Genomic DNA, 21845 nt, shown 5'->3' with positions numbered 1-21845 from the left:
GTCGCGCTCCTCCACTGCCAGGTTACCCCTGTTTCGTACCGCGCTACAATTGCTTCCGGATCACGGCAGGCGTCGTTTCCGGAGCAACATGGCGGCCACGGAGGACGATCGGCCGGTGGGCAGTGGTGAGGGAGAGCGGCTGGATTTCTTGCGTGATCGGCACGTGCGGTTCTTCCAGCGCTGCCTACAGGTCTTGCCCGAGCGCTATTCTTCGCTCGAGACCAGCAGGTAACTTGTGGCTACAGTCAGCGGGGCTGGAACGCGTCCCTGGCCCCAGCGGAAAGACGCAGCGAAGGCGGACAGCTAACCCGGCGCCCGCGGGAAACTGCGCTGCCGCCCACCCGCCACCAACCCGGCGCCTCCCCCTCTCAGACGGGTTTGCAGAGACCTTCACTTGCCCGAGCTACGGCGGGAGGGTTTGGGGAGTTTTAAATCGAGAGGTTTTGGAATCTCCAGTTTCCGCATTTTCTACTTCACAACCATTTTTTCTTGTCAACTATGAGCTTTCTTTTTACTCCCTCTCCCAGATCCTGTGAGTCAACACGCTAAGTATTTGAGACAGTTCGATTTTCGCCTGGTTACGTCCGACTGTGAAAGGAAAAAGACCAAGCATTTGACAGTGTGTTATAAAGAACCTTTCCTGTGCTTCCCTTTCCTCTCCGAAGTCATTAACTCTTAATTGAAAAAGGCTATATGGTGTTTTATGTATAGGAACGAACAGCAGAGTCAGAATTTACTTTCTAGGAATTGTAAATCTAATGGTGGGAGAAGATTGGCAAAAAGAGGTGCTGTATTGAATGAAACATCTTTTTAAAGTGTGTATGCAGTAGACTGGTAAGGTTGGAGTTGGCTGAGGAGTGTGATTTGGCAGAAGATAAGAAACTGCCTTGGGATGAGAAGGACGAAAGGAGGAGGCTTTCTTTGCTCTGCATTGCTGTGTTTTGAAACGAGGCTCCAAAACTCCATATTCTGAATGGGGAAGAGACAGCAGATTGTTTTTGCTCTGATCTTTCCTGGCATTTTCTGAACTGTGAATCTCTGGTGTATTTTGTTCAGTGTATCACTTAATCAGTTTTGACAGTTTTGTAGATTACTTTTGGGCACGTAGTCAAAAAATACTTGTCAGCTGAAGTACAGCTAAACGAGAAAAGAAATTTCAATAGAGTTCTATGCTATGTTGGTGAGGGTTCTGTGGGAGCATATAGGAAGGACAGGTACCTAATTAAGATTTCTTTTGAGAGGACTTCCCTAATCTTTGCAAAAGAGATTCCCCACCCACACCCCATGACCACCAGAAATTACATATTTATTGTTTTACTTATTTTAATAGCATTCCTTCACACTGGAATGTAAACTTCACGAAGATAGAATCCTTGTCTATCTTGTCCACTTCAATAACTTTAGGGCTGCTCTGTCCAATACGGCAGCCACTTGCACATATGACTTTTTAATTTTTAAATTAATTAAAATTTTTTTTTAAATTTTTTTATTTTTTATTGACTTTGTAATAATATTACATTAAAAATATATATGTGAGGTCCCATTCAACCCCACCCCCCCACCCCCCCTCTCCCCCCCCCCCCAACAACACTCGTTCCCATCATCATGACACATCCATTGGATTTGGTAAGTACATCTTTGGGCACCTCTGCACCTCATATACATTGGTTCACATCATGGCCCATACTCTCCTCTATTCCATCATGTAGGCCCTGTGAGGATTTACAATGTCCGGTGATTACCTCTGAAGCACCATCCAGGGCAGCTCCATGTCCCTAAGACGCCTCCACCTCTCATCTCTTCCTGCCTTTCCCCATACCCTTTGTCCATTATGTCCACTTTTCCCAATCCAATGCCACCTCTTCTATGTGGACACTGGATTGGTTGTGTCCATTGCACCTTTATGTCAAGAGGAGGCTCAGATTCCACCTGGATGCTGGATGCAATCCTCCCATTTTCAGTTGTAATCACTCTAGGCTCCATGGTGTGATGGTTGTCCTTCTTCACCTCCATCTTAGCTGAGTGTGGTAAGTCCAATAAATCAGATTGTAGGTGCTGGAGTCTGTTGAGGCTCAGGATCTGGCTATCACATTGTCAGTCCAGAGATTCAAATCCCCTAAATTAAATTAATTAAAATTAAACCAAATAAGAAAGTCAGTTTACAGTGTCACATTTTAAGTGCTTAGCCACAATGGCCAGAAGCTACTGTATTTTTCTATAGGAATATTTCATAGTTTCAGGAAGTTCTCTTGGACTGCATTGCACCTAGGTCCTTGAATATAAGTGACATGTTGAGAAGTAATACTAAGTAATTGCTGTTTGTTAAAGTATGAAGAGATTCTTGCAAAAAAAGTGAAACATTGTTTTTATTTGTTTCTTCCTAATTATTGGTTGACTAGCAGAGCCCATACCTAGACTTAAACTAAGATTTCTGAAATCCATTTCATTGATTGTAGTGATATGGGTTGTTAAATATGCAGATAAATCACATTTAGATTTTTATGGGGCTTAATTTTATGTGAACTCCAAATAAATTGAATAAGAAATCTTCCATCCTATTGTTAAATTGTGATTGTTTGAACTTGGTTTGTAGCTATCATTATACGTCTGTGGGTGCATTTTCAAAATGCAATGTGTTTGAGTCATCTATAAAATTCCATCTTGGACAAACCCATATTAGACTAATGCATGTTGGCGGTAAACTGTGTAATTCTATTGAAAGCATAAATAAAACAGCAATAATTGTCTGGTTTAATAACTAACAATTGATTTAATAATGTTAGTATAGTTGTAGGGTCTACACCAGGCATAATAATTATTAAATAAAGGATGTTTAACACCTTGGTGCCTTGGTAAAGAGATATTAATTATATTCTCTTTTTTGCCAAATTGTCACTTGGGTAGAATATTTTTATTTAATCAATTTTGGTTTTCTTAGAGCTCACTTAATATTTATGATATTTATGATATTTATGATAATCTGCATGTATCAATTTTTGTAGTGATTTTTAAAATTTTATTTTTCTCTCATCTGATTCACAATATTTACTTTCCTTATTTTAGTAATAAGTTCTTTTGTGGTGTATCTAATTCATAATTTACTTTAAGATGCTTGTGAAGAAGCTCCAATCTTTTAAGCAAGTATATACTGATAACCAGAGTTTTAAGACAAAATAATATGTTGACTGTCATAATTCTCATCCAGTTTTGCATAAGCATTTATTTACTGTCTACTTTGTGTCTGGACTTGGGGATATAGTGTTAACCTATGATTTCAAGTGTTTCTGTACTCACTTCTTTTTATAATGAATCTGAAACAGCTGACACTTAGGAAAGGTACCCTTGAACGGGAAATTTAGGCACTTATATGATCCACCATTTTGGCGAAATTATTCTATTCCCATTTCCCTGACAAACAGAAATGAATGATTTCTGCTTTTCTATTAACAATGGCTCTATAAAAATAAAAAATATTGTTTCATTCAAGGTTTTTCTTTTTTATTAACTTCTGAAAGGTGGTAGTTACTAGTTAACTAAAATGTTAGATAATAGCTCAGTGAATATTAAACATTAGATTGCACTTTATCAGTTAACAGGTTGCTTTTATTATGAGTGGTTTAGAGAGCTTTTTGTGGTTTTGAGTTATTGTTGCTATTTGTATTTGTGTAATGGGAATTAGAGTAGGCCTTTTTTCATTGTGTAATAAAATATAGACCACTTTCTAATGTTATTTTTACTGTTCTACAGAAAGGGTTTAGAAATTAACTCATTTTGCAAAGCATTCACAATCTAACTAGTTTTCTATTCTCATTTTTCCCCCAAGTGTCCTGCTACCTACCATACCCCACCTTCTCTGTCCTTTCATTCCCTCCTGTAGCTCAAGTACATCACAGTCTAGCAGTGAATTTCTCAAAGTATAGTGGTGATAATGGGAGCCTCTTAATATATAACATCAGAGTATTACTAAAATGCACATACGTGGACCCTCCCGAGATCTGCTTTGTTGGAATCTATGTGTGGGCGGGAAAGTCTGCATCTTAACAAGCATCCCAAGTGGTTCTGATACATACAAGTTTGAGAACTATTTGCCTGATAGGAGAACCAAATATACAAACAGGTTATTGTGCATATGAATCACCTGGTAGTCCTGTTCAAATGCAAATTCTTATTGCATAGATCTGGGCTGAGATTTGAGATGCTGAATTTCTAGCAAGGTGGTTGAAATTGCTTGGAGTTTTGTGTACCCCAGAAAAGCAGCATGTTCTTATCTTAATCCATTCCTGTGAATGTGAACCTCTTGTAAGTAGGACCTTTTGATGAGCTTACTTCGGTTAAGCTGTGGTTGGCCTTAATCAGAATGGGTCTTAATCCTATTACTGGAATCCTTTATAAACAGAATGAAATGCAGATCAGGGAGAAAGCCATGGGAAACAAGAAATTGAAATTCAGCGGAACCCAGAAGAGAATGGAGAGGCCAGTAGAGGCTGCCATGTGAATGGCTTTGTGATGGAGGAGCCAAGGACCAAGGATCACTGGCAACCAACCCTAGAACATCAGTCTTTGTAAAGAAAGCATTGCCTTGATGATGATTTGGACTTTTTCCTAGCCTCAAATCTGTGAGCTAATAAAATTCCCATTGGCTTAGTTGCCCGTTACATGATATTTGCTTGAGCAGCCAAGGAAACCAAAACAGATTTTAGTACCAGAAAAGTGGGGTGCTACTATAGCAAATACCAAAAATGTAGAAATGGCTTTGGTGTTGGGTAATGGGAGGGGTTGGAGGAATTGACAGGTGACTGATAGAGAAAGCCTAGATTGCTTTGAAGAGACTGTTGGTAGAAATATGGATGCTAAAGGTACTTCTAATGAGGCTTTAGAAGGTCATGATGAATGTCCTAGAGGAAAGGTGGTCCTTGTTTTAAAGTGGCACAGAACTTGATGAAATTGAGTTCTGATATTGGATGGAAGGCAGAACTTGGAAATGATGAACTTGGATATTTAGCTTAGGAGATTTCTAAACTAAATGTGGAAAGTTGAACCTGGTTTCTCCTTGCACTTATAGTGAAATGAGAAAGGGAAGGGGTTAAGTTGAGAACTGAACTCCTGGGGACAAAGAAACCAGAAATGGATGGTTTGAAAAATTCTGAGCCTGTTCAGATATGTGCTCTGAGACCAGAGACAGAAGCAGTCCTGTCAGGGACCTCTCTGAGCTTCCAGAAAGCAAGTCCCCCGAATATTGGACTCCATGTGAGGGTTTAACTGAAGAAGGAACCAGACAGCAATTCCATGTAGGTTAGGATTGGAATTGCAGTTACCCAGGAGGAATCTGTGGAAAGTCCTTTTTTCTGATGATTTGGTTGCCTGTGAACTACATGCAAAGCTGACAAGTTTTTTTGTGAGGTTAGTAAGACAGGAACCACTGCCAGCCTGGACTAAAAGGGACCAAGAAGGGACAAACTGAAGGAAGAATGGCTTCAGCATTAGAACCATGGAAGCCAAAGTCTGGCAAAGAGAGCAGGCCCCACCCATGTGTGTGGAAAAGGCAGGTCCACTCCTGTACATCTGTCCTGGCATTTGGAGGAGACAGGCCTTCCACCCCATTGTTCAGGAAAAGTGTGCTACCCCTAAAACTTGGAGGTGGTGGGGCCTGTGCCCCAGTGTTTGGGGAAAGCACGGCCACTGCATTAGCACTTAGGAGGGGTGGAGCTGCAGCTCCATTAGGCTCAGAGGATAAAACATCAATCCATAGATGACTGATGACCTTAAAATCTAATTGATTTTGCCCAACCATATTTTGGAATTGTTTGGGATCTGTGAACCCTGTTTTTCTTCCAGTTTCTCCCTATGGGATTGGGAATGTCCCTTCATTGTATATTGAAAGCAAATAACTTGATTTCTAGATTTCACAGGTCCACAGACTGAGGGATTATGCTCTAGGACAGAATACCTATAACCAGCTTTGATGAGACTTGGTACTTAGCACTGTTTCTGAAATGACTTAAGGTTTATGGGATATTATGATGGCATGAATGTATTTTATATGTGGAAAAAGCATGTCTTTTTTGAGTCCAGAAGGTGGAGTGTGATAGTTTGGAGCAGTAAGTACCCTAGAAAAATATGTGCTTAAACTTCATCCATTCCTGTGATTGTGAACTCATTATAAGTAGAACCTTTTGATGAGGTTACCTCAGTTAAGGTATGTCTCACCTCATTTTGGATGGGTCTTACTACTATTACTAGAGACCTTTTAAAGCAAAATGAAAATTATACACAGAGAGAGAAAGCCATGGGAAACAAGAAGCTGAAATTCAGTGGAACCCAGAAGAGAATGGAAATGCCACCATGTGCATTGCTATGTAATGGAGGCACCAAGAACCAAGAATCGCTGGCAGCCAGCCCCAGTACACCAGTCTTCAGGAAGAAAGCATTGCCTTGATGATGCCTTCATTTGGAATTTTCTTAGTCTCAAAACTATGAGCTAATAAACTCCCATTGTTTAAGCTGACCCATTCCATGGTATTTGCTTGAGCAGCTGAAGAAACTAAGCTGATGCTAATGCTACTGATCCCTGATCATACTTAGAGCAGAAGGCATTATAAAACTGTGGGGAAGCAGATGTGGCTCAAGCAAATGAGCTCCCACCTACCACATGGGAGGTCCCAGGTTTGGTTCCCAGTGCCTCCTACAGAAGATGAGCAAGACAGCGAGCTGATAAAACAGGCTAGCACAGCAAGCTTATGGCAACAAGAGACACAAGGAGGAAAACGTAATGAGACCCAACAAAGCAGGGAGCAGAGGTGGCTCAAGTGATTAGGTACCTCCCCTCCCACATGGGATGCCCTGGGTTCAGTTCTCAGTGCCTCCTAAAAAAGGAAGGAGCACAGAATGAACAGACAGCAAGCACAAAGCAATGAGGGTTTGGGGAGAAATAAATAAATAATAAAATGAAACAGTGTTTATATTCAGTGATTGTGCTATTCCAGGTCATTAAAGGAACACCTGATTAGCACAACCTGAAGAGAGACAGAATCAGAGAATGCTTCCTGGAGGAAACAATATTGGAGCTAAATATTAAAGAGTGTGCGTCTGTTGTTCGGGGGGAAGGGTATTTTTATAGGCAAATGGACAATAAGAGAGTGTTGAGTGGAGAAACTTGTCAGTTACCTAACAGCTGTTCAAAGTATCAGGTGGGTGTGATAGGAATTTATTCTGGAGAGGTAGACATGGGCTAGATCTTGGAGGGTTTTGTGTGCGATGTTAAGGAACTTGAATTTAATGTTATAAGTGATGGGAATTTGCCATACGGTAGATTATCAGGATCAGATGTGCATTTCAGAGTGATCTCTGGATTTGAGATTGATCATTTTACTGAGTGACATAAGACCAGAACCAGAGACCAATTAGGAAACTGTTCTTTTAGTCCAAGAGAGAGGTGCTGGGGCAATGAAAGTAGGGCTTGAAATTTAACAAGAGGAAAAGTCCCAGGATTCTACTGTTGGGGCTGCCATCTGTTCTAGAGATCAAGAGGCAAAAGGAACAGGTTTAAGAAGGAAGATGTCTGTAATAGCACTAATCACATAACTACTTAGTTATTTCTCATAACTGGCTTTAGGTGAGAAGGTTTGTTTTACTCATTTTTGTCATAACACCTTGTCTGTAGTTGATGGTCAGTAAATGTTTTATTGAATAATTATGGTAGTAGAAAAACTATTTTGTATGTTAAAAAAATTCCGAAATGTATAACTGTTGTCACACTCAAAAATATTTACCAGATGAGTCAGCCATTAACAGATATTATAGATGAAAAATAAGGCTTAAAATTCTAGAATTCACGTTTTCATTCATTCATTCCATAATATCTGATGGGACTTCTGTGGCACTAGTATTTTAACTTCATGATTGATTTTAATGTGCGTGCCAAGCCTTTGACTTTCTCTTTGCCACTGTCATCAGTATTATTGAGCACCTGTGTACCTATTTCTTAATGTAGCTTCTTGCTTACAATTTTAGAACTCTTTACAATTTGATTTAGTCATAGCCCCATTTGAGATCTGTGGAACAAGTTGCTACATGGTGTGTCCTTGAAACACAGGCTTAAGTTACAATAAATGATGGCTTTATTACTTACACAGCACAAAGGGTCAGAAGAGCAGGGGGAAGAGATCCTACTGTGGCTGGTCTCCCAGGGTGACTAAAACTGCTCATTCCTGGTCAGTAGATGTTCAGGTCATTTTGCATCAGAGAAGAGAGACAAACTATGCTACTAAAGTGTGGTATTTATCCACTCTGGAGGGAGGAAATTCTTCCACTGAGAATTCCTTCTTTGATTAGCCTCTGGGGCTGCTTGTTTCTGTTTTCCAGGGTTAAGGTCTGGCTGGGCCTTTTCATTAGATTTAACATCTCCGCCAGGTTGTGGAATGAAGCAGATTGAGAAACATCGATGCACAATAGAGGAAGAGACTGATAGTGAGGGGTGGTAGGTGAGGTCTGGGCGACGACCCTGGCTAGTCATGTGTCCATGACTTCCCCAGCAACATCTAGGCAGGAAAAGAGTCTAATGTTAAAGAAACTTGGAGTTTCCAGTAAAAGGGCTTTACAAGTAAAGGACAAAGCAAGTGATCCCATAAATCATTGTTTCCAATTATACCCCCAAATTGTCACTGATCTACCCTGACAGCACACCTCGTTTAGTAGCATAAGAAATTAATATCAGTAACTAAATCCTTTTTCTACTGCCCAGGCTCTTCCTCTCCCCTTTTTTGGGTACTCATTTAATTCTCCCTTCTTTTGTGCTGCTATTTATGATTGGAAAACGAGATTTTTTTTTTTGGAGACATTAGTTTACCCCTCCTATCTGCAAATTGATCTACTGGGGAAACAACTTTTTTTAGCGGGGGGGGGGGGAGTTACTTTTTCATTCATGTAAAAAACACTTTTTATATGTACAAAGGTATTGTTGAATGTAGGAGAAAAGGCTGGAAGACATGGCTTACTGCTTTGGCTTTTCAGGACAAAAGGGTTTTCTGTAAAAAAAGTAAAAACAATGTCACTGGGAAAGGGATGTGGCTCAAGCCCTCAGGTACCTGCCTACCACATGGGAGGTCCCAGGTTCGGTTCCTGGTGCCTCTTAAAGAACACAAGCAAGACAGCAAGGTGATGGGACAGGCTGGTACGGCAAGCTTACACAACAAGATGACAACCCAATGAGGAAACACAATGAGAGACACAACAAGCAAAGAGCAGAGGTAGTTCAAGTGATTAGGCACCTCCTTCTCACATCGGAGGTCCCACCTTCAGTTCCTGGTGCCTTCTAAAAAGAAGACAGACACAGTAAGTAGACAGCAAGCATGAAAACGAGGGAGAAGGAGAAATAAAATAAATCTTTAAATAATAATAATTTCACTGGCCTGGGTTTTAGGAGCATGCAATGGCAAATTACCCCTAATATACCTACACCAGGGTGGTTTGCCCAGCAGTTCACACCCCAAGTAGCAGTATAATCTGAGCACCATAAAGCCTGACATTATTTCTCTTACAGGCCTACAGCCCAGAATTCTTTTGTATTTCTTATGATTTACTCTGGAATGATCAGGTAGAGAATGCTTTTCTTATTTTAGAGAGACACTGGATGTTTGCCCAGAGTTTTCTTGGTTCTTTATGCTGTACGGTTCCCTTGGGGCCTCACTTTTTAAACAAGCTATTCATTATAGCTATTTAATCCTGGAAGCCCAACTGTCTAAACTGCTATGATTTTAAAATTGTAGACTTTCTGGAGCCATTAGATATTAGGTGTGCCAGATTAAAAAATAATTTACCACCAGATGATTGAGTTATAGTATTTGGTACTTATTATAAATGAAATACATCCATTTACAAAAGCAAGTAAAATGAAAATGGATCATTCAGATAGCACTTATATACTGATAACAATATGACTTTAGAGAAAAGTTTCTTAACCTTAGCACTTTTGAAGTTCTGGGCTGCATAATCCTTTTTTGTATAGTACTGTTCTGTGCTCTGTAGGATGATGAGTAGCATCCCAAGCCTGTACCCACTAGAAGCCAGCAAGTATCCTTCCCCCAATTCTCTCCAGACATTGTGGAATGTGCCATGGGGAGCAAAAGTGCATCCACTTAGAACTTCTGCACTATTAGAATCACCTGTAGAGCTTTTTGAAGAAGTTTTTTTTTTTAAAAAAAGACCTCCAGGTGCCCAGACCCCACATCCCACTCAGAGATTCTGACTTCGTGGTTCTGAATTTAATTGTTATGGAGGCCTGGATTTACATAGGTTTGGTTGTTAGTGGTGTCGTTTGTTTTTAAGCTAATTCTAATATCTCTACAGAGGTGCTTCTCCTGTAGAGGAGAACACACTAGGACTTAAATTACACTTTTATTGAGCCTCAGGCAAACTACTTGAATTCTTTGGACTTCATTTTCATCTGTTTGAGAATTAGAGAGCTGAACTAGATAATTTCTGAAGTTCTTAATTTAGAAAATAATACCGATTTATTGTTTATACCCCTTTGGGTATATTTTCTTATGTAGATTTTATTGACAGGAAAATCTTTGTTTTATCCACCCTCAAGTCCCTCATATTCTCCACTTTTATCTCTTCCTTTTTTGAATAACAATGCTTTAGTGAATTAATTTATTAGATATTTAATTTTATCTGACTGTAAAGATAATCCACTTTATGGATCACAGTAAAACTGAAAACCCTGTTACTAGAGCTCTCCAGAAGACTTAGATGTAGTATTCCAAGTCTTATTTATTAGTTAATTCAGTAAATATTTGAGTGCATACCAGGAACAAGGCAAATTTATCTCATGAGACAGTTGCCACCTAGAGCAGTGATTTTCAAACTTGGCTTTTATATGTCTAAAGAATCATTTTGTTTTGGAGAAAAGTTCCCCTGGAAGAAAAAAGGTTGCCACTCAATGAACCTGAGAAGAGGCCTGGTAAAGTATGGTTAGATCCTATAGACATTTCCCCCAAATCAGGGAAAACACCAATAGTATCTTCCATTTATTGAGCGCTTGCTTGTGGGCCGGATAAGCACAGTAATGGTGTAAGGTGTAGTAGCGATTTTTTAGATGGAAAAACTGAGACTTGGAAAAGGTTAGCTGTTTTGCCCAGAGACATATGGCTGGAAATTGGCAGACGTAGTATTTGAACCCAGCTCATTTTACTGCTAAGTGAGCTCTGAACTGCTGTGTAACACTACCTCCCAATGTAAAGGGATTCTCCTGCCCTTGATTTCATCCTGGTCTTATCCAGATAAATCACCTCCCCAATTTAGTTGGATTTTAGGAGGTTATTAGACTTAAATTGGGATAATATATGAGAAATTTCCCAATGCATTACCCAGTGCATGGTAGCAACATCTCACTAATGCAAGTTTCCCAAATGTTTATTGTTTTTAAATGTACCATTTTCCCATTATTTTTAATTTTTGCCCTAAAGCTTTGGTTAGAATTAAAGTACTCTTGATTTCTTCTTTTGTCTAAATGGATGCCAGCCTTTTTCAATCAGGGATCAGAGAGAGAATTAGCCTTTAAAAATTGTGACTATTTTCTCATTTCTCCTAAAGTTGGTACATAGCTATATTCCATTCTAAATATATAGGAGAGAAGTTAATTTATTATATACTATGGATATCTTAAGGCATTAAGACTTAATCCTCTCCTGGAAACTTGGTTGTAAAGAGTATGGAATGCTTCAAGATTTTAAGATTTCAGACCAGATAATTTGAAGTATTAATTTATTAGTATTAGTCATAGAAATTATTAGAATATGTAAATATAGCAGAGCTCAAGCAAGCAACATTTTAAGATTGTATTAGTCATCCAGAGGGGTGCTGATGCAAAATACCAGAAATCTGTTGGCTTTCATGTAAAGGGTATTTGGGGTAGAAGCTTACCAGGCCACAAAGCGTAAATTACTTCTCTCACCAAAATCTGTTGCCACATGTTGAAGCAGATGGCTGCCAACATTCAACCTGACTCTTAAGTCTCCCTGGTGCCAGCTTCTTCCAATATCAGCTGTAGGCCATCAGACTCTAGACTTTGTCTCTCTTCCAGGGATTCGATACTCTCTCGGTCAGGCTTGCTTCTCTCCACAAGGTCAGCTGTAGACTATCAGGCGAACTGCTCATCTGCTAACAGCTCATCTTTCTTCCTGAGGGCCTCTGCTCTGTCCGTAGAGCTGCTCTGTCTCTATTCCTCTGTGTTCTTCTGTGTGTTTGCTTCATGGGCTCCAGCTTAAAACTCCAGTTAACTCTTCTGCCATGTCGTTTTCTGTTGAAGTGGCCCAGTCAAAGCCCTAATCATAATTTAATCACACCCAGAAGAAAAGACCAATTTACAAACATAATCCATTATTTCTTTTTGGAATTCTTTAACAATATCAAACTGCTACAAAATTGCATCTCAATATGATAGAAAATTATATGTTTCAAAGTTTTTATTCAAAAAGCAACCGTAGAGCCTGTATGAGTAAAAAAATGGTTCAGCCCAAAACTGAAAAGAAAAAAAAGCTATGTTGTTCATCTAGACCCTCTGTTCCTTTTTATGATACCTATGATCTTTACTCTCTGGTATCTTCCTCATCTCCCCACCCTCCAAAGTGGCAATGCCAACGCCTATTCCAAGTGTTCTTAGCTGTGTGAGGAAGTACCAGTACCCAATTCACAGCCTTCACCCCACTTCCCACGGTTTGGAGGGGCATCTGAGTACATCGTATACTTGGTCTGGCCAACTGACCTGGAGACTTTTCTGAATAGAAATTTTGAAGTTCTGCAAAAACTTTAAAACTGATCCAAATCTAGGTCAAGTAGGTGAGACCAGGAAGAGGGTACAAAGTCTTGCGTACCTGGTTAAATAATAATAATAAAACAAATAAGCAATAACAATAAAAATGGGTGGCAAAAGGTATTTTGAGATTATGGTTGACTATGAATTCAGACTGCCAACAGTTCGGAGAGACTGCAGAAAGGTTAAAGCTTTGTTAGAGATGCTAATGAAAGCCTTGGTTGCAGAACTAGGGGGGAGTGATTTCTAATCACAATAGCAACAGTAACTCCTTAAACAGTCCGGACAAACTGAAGTTTCCTGATAAACTCCCTCCACTCAACCTTCACATTCCCCTCAAAAGGACAAGGGTAGTAGTTATGGGATCATATTGGTTTGGAAAGGGAGTGGATTGAGATTAGGGATGTTATTGGAATCATGGAGTCTAACTCCCATGAAATATAACCAATAAAATCTACCAAATGGCAAAAAAAAAAAAAAAAAAAGCAACCATTGAGATACTGAATTTTATATGAAAGCCCAAAGTTTAGAGTTCTGATTAGTGCACAAGGTTGAGGAAAATGGAAGGTGTTATCTTAAGAATTTTTCATTCAATCAAAAAATGTACCCCTCTGGAAAAATGAAATAAAAATGCATTTGTATTTTAAAGTATTCCTTATCCCCCAAAGTTTATTATGATTTTTTCCCCAAGAAGTCACTATTCATAAAATAATTTGAATAAAGGTAGTTTATATTAACATTCCTCAAGAATTAACTAAAAGTTATAAGTGTAATTGCTCTTGACAAAGGAGTGAAAATTGAGATTTTTATATATTTTCCAACTTTTTGTATATATTTATATTGGTCAGGTTGTAGTGGAGAAATTCGGATAGGCGCAGTTTCGAAGGCCAGGACACGAGAATACCGAGAAGGAAGTTGGTTTATTTCGACCGGCCGGGCTCGGCGGACTCTTGTCCTAATAAAAACCGAGCCCCGAACAGCCTTTTCCAGACCCTTTTATACAGAGGATATAGGATTAGGAAGACTAACAGTGATGGTAAACAGACCTTTGGTTAGGTTCTTCAGATCTTAGTATCAGATAGGTTATTTCCTCCCCGTGAGTTACATATTCTCCACATCCAAGCCAGTTTGGATTAGCATATCTTCCACATCGTCTGGAGGCAGCCCTGAATACACACTCAGTCTCACATCCCTTCTGAACATTCAAAGACTTTAGGGCCTATATTACTTATTTGGCCATCTTGGAGACTAGGTACTCTTGGAAATAATTTTGTTTTAATGCACAGGCTATATCAAGGTGAAGGGAATTCCCTCTCTTAAATATTCTTTTGGCCTTCAGGTTGCTGATATGCTGCTTCACTGGTTTCATGTATGTCTCAGTTGAGTAGGATTGGTTTCCTTCCTCCTTAACCCTTTAAATATCCCTTTTTTAAAAATTTTAAAGGTTTTGCTGATATTAAATTTAAGATTAAGTTTTTATTGGCTTTTGCAAAGTTGGAATATTGTTAAATTATTGTAATATTAGAATGAGTTTATTTTTCTGGTGTCTTGATAGTTAAACAATGGAATTTTACTCTTTTTTTTTTATTTTTCTTTTAGGTTGACAATTGCATTTTTTGCACTTTCCGGTTTGGATATGTTGGATTCCTTAGATGTGGTGAACAAAGATGATATAATAGAGTGGATTTACTCCCTGCAGGTCCTTCCCACAGAAGATAGTGAGTGAGTTTTTAGCATTTTATTTTTAGTGTTACTGTACCTGGACTAACAGGCCTTAATGTTTATTCATATATTATTAACACATTTTGTTCATCTGTGTTTTCCTTGTAATGCAGCACTCTCAGTTCCTTCAACTACAGTGCTTAACAGTCTAATAATTAATCCCTTAAGAGACTAATTTAGAGTTATCTGGGATTAAATAGGGTTGGTAACTTCCATATATCTAAAAGCTTTTGCTGGGTTGTACTCTTGTATATTTGCTTTGCAAATTTTTCCTTTGTGTTTTCCCAGTGAGCAGCTCTCAGACAGTGGCTTTAGTGAAGCTGTATCAGTGGGACAGCCTTACTACTACTCCTGTCCCTTTGTCTGGCAAGGCATTGTTCACAGTGTAGCCCCATTCCATATGTACTTCTTCATTGATGACTGCTTGTTTAATACTTGTATTTGGTATTTATGTTTGATTAGTTCTTCAACTATGTGTTTACCCTTTTTCATTTCTAACCATTTTTTTGGTATTGTCAGAGAAAAACTCTTTACCATGCGAGAGTTTCTTTTTCAGTCTCTGATCATTTTCCTAATGCTTTCTTAGAGTTCTTATACTTTAGTCATTTTTATATTTCTTAAAAGTTGAAGGTTTTGATTAATAAAGTCTCAAAAATTCACGAATTGGCCAATCGACTGAAAACACACAAGTTCTGTAAACTCTTTTATTCACTTTAGGTATAAAATAACATATATTTAATTTATATATTTTAGAAACTCGAATCTTAAAAAAATCAAGCAAATAAAATCCCAGAAAATCACACAATTTTTTGTCAGTGGTCACCACTTACCTGTCTTACAAGGGTGAGCACTTGTAAAGTAACAGTGTAGTTCATTGTTTGGAGAAATCCTAATATAAATCTTACCCAGATGAACTGAAAAATAATAACTTAGATGGATTGTTTTGTTTTTGTTGTAAGAAAGAAGCTTAATTTATTAACAGAATCTCTTGACCCTTGAACATGTGCCTTTCTCCTTTAGTGATCTTGAACTTCATAGTTTGTGTTTTTAGGTAATTTAAAAAATTTCTACCTTTTGACATATTCTTGTCAAAATATGATTAAGGATTTTGAATTAGGTCTATCAAAATTTAATGCAAATATTTAATTCCTTTTGAGCGGTTACATGAAGAAGCATATATGATATATGTCAGTAGTTATACATTTTAACATGTTGGCGAGTAGGATTTATTGAGATTTTGGCTAAGAGCATGCCACTAAACCTATGGAGATGGGCTGTAAAAATTTAAAAGAGATGGACCTTATTCTCAAACATCTTATGACTGAGGTGACATCACAGTTCCAGTCTGTGGTGATAATTCCAGTCACCTGCAAAATGGAAGTAACTAACAGCTCTGCCATTTCTTATCAGGATTTTTTCCCGGGAATATTTTTTAAAATTAATAAACATACTTATTTATTTTTAATTGTAGTAAAATATACATGGCATAAAAATCATTTTAACTATTTTAAGTGGACAGTTCTTTGACATCAAGTATATTGACAGTATTGTGTCACTATTACCACCATTTCCAGATATTTTCATCATCCCAAACCAAAACTCATTTAGCAATTATTCCCCATTCCTCCCTATCCCTACTCTTTATAACCACTATTCTGCTTTTTATCTCTATAAATTTGCTTATTCTAACTCAGAAAGATGTCTTCAAGATTCATCTATGTTGTAGCATGGACCAGTTCTTCATTTTTTTTTACAGCTGAATAATATTCTGTTAATGGATATACCCAATTTTGTTTATCCATTCATCTGTTGAAGGACAGTTGGATTGCTTCCACCTTTTGTATTATGAATAATGATGCAGGGAACATTGGTGGAGAAATATCTGTTCGAGTCCCTGCTTTCATTTTTTTCAGATATACACCTGCACCATTTTAGATTGCCACTAACAATATATGAGAGTTCCTATTTCTCCACATCCTCACCAGCACTTCTTATTTTCCATTTGTTTAGTAGTAGCCATCCTAGTGGGTGTGAAGCAGTATCTCGTAATATTAATTTGTATTTTTCTAATGGCTAATGATGTTGAACATCTTTTCATATACTTATTGGCCATTTGAATATCTTCTTTAGAGAAATGTCTATTCTAATCTTTAATGCCTTTTTTTTTAGATTGGGTTGCTTGTCTTTTTGTTGTTGAATTGTAGGAGTTCTTTGTATATCCTGGATATTAAACCCTTTTCAGATATATGATTCCCAAATATTTTCTCCCTTCAGGTTGTCTTTTTTTTTTTTTTTTTAATGGCGGTACTGGGGATTGAACCCAGGACCTCATACGTGTGAAGCACATACTCAAATACTGAGTTACATCTACTCCTCGATAGTATCTTTTGATGCACTAAAATTTTTAATTTTAATGAACTTCATTTTTCTGTTTTCTTTTGTTTCTTGTGCCTTTGGTATAAAATCTAAAAATCCTTTGCCTACTATAAGGTCCTGAAGATATTTCCCTCTGTTTTCTTGTAAGAGCTTTGTAGTGTAACTTTCTTTTTGTATTTTTAAATTGCAGATTTATTTAGATTTTTCATTATGTGTTATCCATAATACAGATCTAGATTTTTTTTAAGTATTTCATTTGTTGGAAAGGATGATTGTACAACTTTAAGATAAATGATGATCTAATATAGAAAACTTTTTTTTTAGCAAATCAATTTTATTGATACATGTTAAGCATAAATTCATCCAAAGTATACAATCAGTGGTATTTAGTATAATCACATAATTGTGCATTCATCAACTTCAATCATTATTAGAACATTTTCATTATTCCAGTAATAAAAAACAGACAAGAAAATTCCTCACCTATCAATCTCTGTATTTCTCCTGCTGTATGTAGCTCTATTTCTGGCTGTTCTTGCACTATTTGTTTATTAAGCAGCTTTACTGAGATATATTCACATACCATATGATCTATCTCAAGTGCATAATCAATGGCTTTATTTTTTTTTACCTGTTAAAAAGTCCTTAATTGTAAAATTGTAAAATAAATAGAAAAATAGATGGAAAGAAATTACAAATTTTAAAAGAGAGTGCAGGGAAATGAATGTGGCTCAAGCAGTTAGGTACCTCCTCACCACATGGGAGGTCTCAGGTTTGGTTCCCAATGTCTCCTAAAGAAGCTAAGCAAGACAGTGAGCTGATACAACAAAAAGATACAATAAGAGACACAGCAAGCATGAGTAGAGGTGGCTCAAGTCATTTGGTGCCTCCCTCCCTCATGGGAGATCCTGGGTCTGTTCCTGGTGCCTCCTATTAAAGAAGATGAGCACATAATGAACAGACACAGAGAGCAAACAGAGAGTGCAAACAAAGGAAGGGGGCGAAATAAAGAAAATAAGTCTTAAAAAAGTAAAGACTGCAAGGCAAGGTTTGATTTAATATAATCAATTATTAAAAAATAGCATAGTACCCACCTTTATAAATGTAAATGTTATTCAAATATTGCAGAAATTAATTATAATGTGATTTTAATTTTTATATTACAGCTTTAACTATTAAACATAATAATCGTTAAAAATGAAATAAATTATTGGTTATTTAATTTCCATTTAGGCCATAATTCTTTCTAGATAATGAAATTCCTAGTTGGGAATTCTTCACATCTTATTGGAATGAATTACAGCTGATAATAGTTTGCCACCTCGTAATTTTATGAGGCAGAAAAGCTAAAAATCTTGTTCAACAGTAGCTATGCTAAATCATTATTGATCCCAATAGATTATTTTAATTAAAGAATATGAATAAGAAAGGGTTAAAGAAAAATGAAGTATCCAAAAATATATCTCTTCTCTAGGCCTTCTCAATTAAAAGCAAGTGTTTATTTTGTATGAAAAAAATTATAGAATATTGGTAACAGGAACAATTTACCAGTTGCACTGAGTAATTATTGTTCACATACTATAAAGTTACTTTACATTTATCTGGTCTACTCCAGCGCTTTCTTGGCTACTGTTGCATGGAATACCTTTTTCCAACCTTTCACTTTTAACTGGTTGTGTCCGTACATCTGAGGTGGGTCTCTTGTAGACAACATATAGATGGCTCATATTTTTTTATCCATTCTGTCAATCTGTGTCTTTTGATTGGGGAATTCAATCCATTAACATTCAGTTATTACTGTAAAGGCATTAATTACATCATCCATTTTGTCCTTCAGCTCTCTGTTATATCATTCTTGTTCTTTAGTTTACCCTTCCTAATAATCTCCATTTCTAAATTCTTCTCCAGATCTGTCACCCTTGTTTTTTCCTTTCAGGCTGCAGCACCCCTTTAGTATCTCTTGCAAATCTGGTCTTCTGTAACATTTTTTATCAGTTTTTGTTTGTCTGTGAAGACTTTGAACTCACCCTCATTTTTGACAGACAGCTTTGCCAGATACAGAATTCTTGGCTGCCAGTTTTTCTCTTTCAGTACCTTTGTGTATCATACCACTTTCTTTTTTCCATGGTTTCTGATGAGAGAACATCACTTAATCTTACTGAGTTTCCCTTGTATGTGATGCTTTGCTTTTCTCTTGCTGCTTTCAGAATCCTCGCTTTATCTCTGATAGTTGTTATTCTGTATAGAGGTGTCTCGGCATAGGTCTATTCGGATTTATTCTGTTTGGGGTGCACTGTCCTTCTTGGATATTGGTATATATGTCCTTCACAAGAGTTGGGAAGTTCTCAGACATTATTTCCTCAAAAATTCTTTCTGCCCTATTTCCATCATCTTCCTTCTGGGATCCAATTAGGTGAATGTGTGTTTTGCATTATCATTCAATTCCCTGAGACTCTGTTCCATTTTTTTCCTTTCTCCTCTCTTTCTTTTCTCCTCTCTTCAGTTCAGATGTTCTGTCTTCAAAATCACTAATTCTGTCTTTAGGCAATTCAGATCTGCTCTTATGTGCCTCTAATATATTTCTAATCTCATTCGTTGTGTCTTTCATTCCCATAAGATCTGTTACTTTTCTTTGCAGGCTTTCGAATTGTTCTTGATGCTCTTTCAGTTTCTTCTTATTTGTTTTGTTTTATCTTTTCTTATTTCCCAGTGTCTTCTTAATATCCTTATTTCTTTAGTCATATTTTCTTTAGATTCCTTTAAGTGATTTAAGAGAGTTGTGTGATTATCACTGATTAATTGTCTTAATTCCTGTATTTCTTAGGATATTTGATTTTTTCTTTTGACTGGGCTATTTCTTCCTGTTTCCTAGTATGGCTCGTAATTATTTGCTGATGTCTAGGCATCTGAATATGTTGTGAATTTACTCTGATGGCTAATTTCTTCTTTTTTTCCCACAGCTCTTCTTTGCTATTTGGTTCAACTTATTCTCAGTCTTTAAAATTGCCCAGCTTAAGTTTCAAAATTAGGCCAGGAATCCACTAATGGGGCACAGATTTTCTCCCAGGGGTTGGATATAGAGAGAGCGAGAAGTTTTTGTCCATGCAATTTCCAGACCCACCAGCAGATGGCACTAGTCAGTGCACTTTTCCACAGAGATGTTTCAATCTCAACTTTCCTGTGTTTTCTGTGTTGAATCTCCAGATTGGAGATGCAAAACAGGCTCTGCTGGCTGAATTCACTGAAGAAAAGCACCCTGATCTCCCCCTCCCTTTTCCCTTGAAACAGCTGACAGGGAGGAAGATATCTTTTCCACTCTACAGTGAGCCAGGGGTTTTACCCCAGCTTAATATCTTGGGGGTGGCGCAGGAGAGCCCTTCCCAGCTGCCGTGTGGGCTTGGTAACTCAGGTTTGTCATTTTGGCTTCTTCATCTTTCTGTCCCTCACCCTCCTGGGAGATGTGTAGCACTGTTCTGGTCTGCTGAACCTTATAGCAGGTGCCTTAAACAGCTTTTGGCTCTTTCTCTGTTGTTTTTGTGAGAGCATTCAGCTCTGCCTATTAGTCTGTCACAATCTTCCCACAGTCCTCCAGGAAACATCTATATAGTGTAACTTTTGTATTTTGGTTGTTAGCCCATTTTGAATTAATTTTTGTATATTTAAGACAGTTGATTTAAAATCTTTGACTATAATTTTAATGTGTGAGTTTCCTCTGGGATCGTTTCTGGCAAATTTGTTTTTACCTGTGAATGGACCGTACTTTTCTGTTTCTTTGTGTGTTTTGTAATTTTTTGTTGAGAACTGGACATTCTAAGTATTACATTGTTATAACTCTGGAAATCTAGTTCTCTCACTCCTCTGAGATTGCTAGGGATTTTGTTGTTGTTGCCTAGAGCTGTCAAATTGACTTTTCTGAGCTGTTTTTGCTCCCAAACAGGTAATGGAAAGAAACAAGACAAGACAACAGCAACAACAAAAATAGGTACTGTCTCTTTGAGACTTCTCTGCTGCTTTTGCTTGAAGGGTTTGGTACAATAGCTCCCCTAGAGCTGGCTCCTTGGTAATCTGAAGTAGCTATTTAACAGCAGTGATCAGCGATCATACCACATATCTCTGGATTTTGGAAGACTAGGTCCTTACAGTCCATCTTGGCACCAGTGAGCTGTACTAGGAGCCCGGGCTGCAGTCCCCACTGTGGCCTCCCTACCAGGAGATGGTAGCTGCTGCAGAGAGGGTAAAAGTCATCAGTGTTTATTCATTTTACCAGCCCTTTCCTCTAACTCTTCCCTGCATGTTGCAGTGTTCCACCAGACTCCAGAGTTTCAAAATAGTGGATTCAGACAGTTCCTGTCAGTTCAGTAGTTGTTTGGGGAGGACTAAATCCTGGACCTTCCTAATCCATCAACTTCCCACAATCCTCCTACCAGGATTAAAAAAAAAATAGTTTGTGAAAATCCAGGGTTTTTAGAAATATGAGACAGATATAAGGTAGTGTTATTGTGGATTCTGGGTTTTGTTACTCATTTTTTGTTATTGTTGTTACTAAAAATACATGCCCTAATCAAATTACACACTGCCTTTTCTTACAGAAATCCGACTCAAGTAATAAACATAGGGTACTTTTTCTGTAGCATCTTAAATTTTTGCTGAAATATATTTTCTATTATTTTCATAAAAAATTAAAACTGATATTCATTCCCCTGAAATAAAATAGCCACTGTCTGTATAGAAAACTTTGGACCAAAACAATTTGGTGACAGAATTCATACCATATAGTCTTCAGTTTCTAAAACATTGGTCAGTTTTGTCCATGCTTTACCTTTGTCTTTTCATTTTTAAGGACTATTTGCCATCTCCATGATTAAACTTGTTATTTTGGGTCTGCATTTTAATATGTATTTGATTTCTCCTACCATTATGTTAGTAAAATGACATC

General features: G+C 37.6%; 1 protein-coding gene across 3 annotated transcripts in view; it reads left to right on the top strand.

The window, feature by feature from the left end:
• Positions 1 to 57: 57 nt before the first annotated feature.
• PGGT1B (protein geranylgeranyltransferase type I subunit beta) overlaps positions 58 to 21845 on the top strand; it is a 64290-nt gene continuing 42502 nt past the window's right edge. Inside the window, exons 1-3 of one of the 3 annotated variants that reach the window (XM_058277230.1) lie at positions 89 to 228; positions 14411 to 14529; positions 20847 to 20891. In XM_058277230.1, the coding sequence (XP_058133213.1) occupies positions 89 to 228; positions 14411 to 14529; positions 20847 to 20891 (304 nt within the window). Of the gene's footprint in view, positions 229 to 14410; positions 14530 to 20846; positions 20892 to 21845 lie in introns of all 3 variants that reach the window. The other 2 variants (XM_012528506.3, XM_012528507.3) reach the window with 2 other exon arrangements.

Source organism: Dasypus novemcinctus, chromosome 2 (genome assembly GCF_030445035.2).
Source record: "Dasypus novemcinctus isolate mDasNov1 chromosome 2, mDasNov1.1.hap2, whole genome shotgun sequence".
Taxonomy (NCBI): domain Eukaryota; kingdom Metazoa; phylum Chordata; class Mammalia; order Cingulata; family Dasypodidae; genus Dasypus; species Dasypus novemcinctus.
The sequence above is the reverse complement of the archived record's forward strand: the minus strand, read 5'-3'. Positions and strand labels throughout refer to the sequence as shown.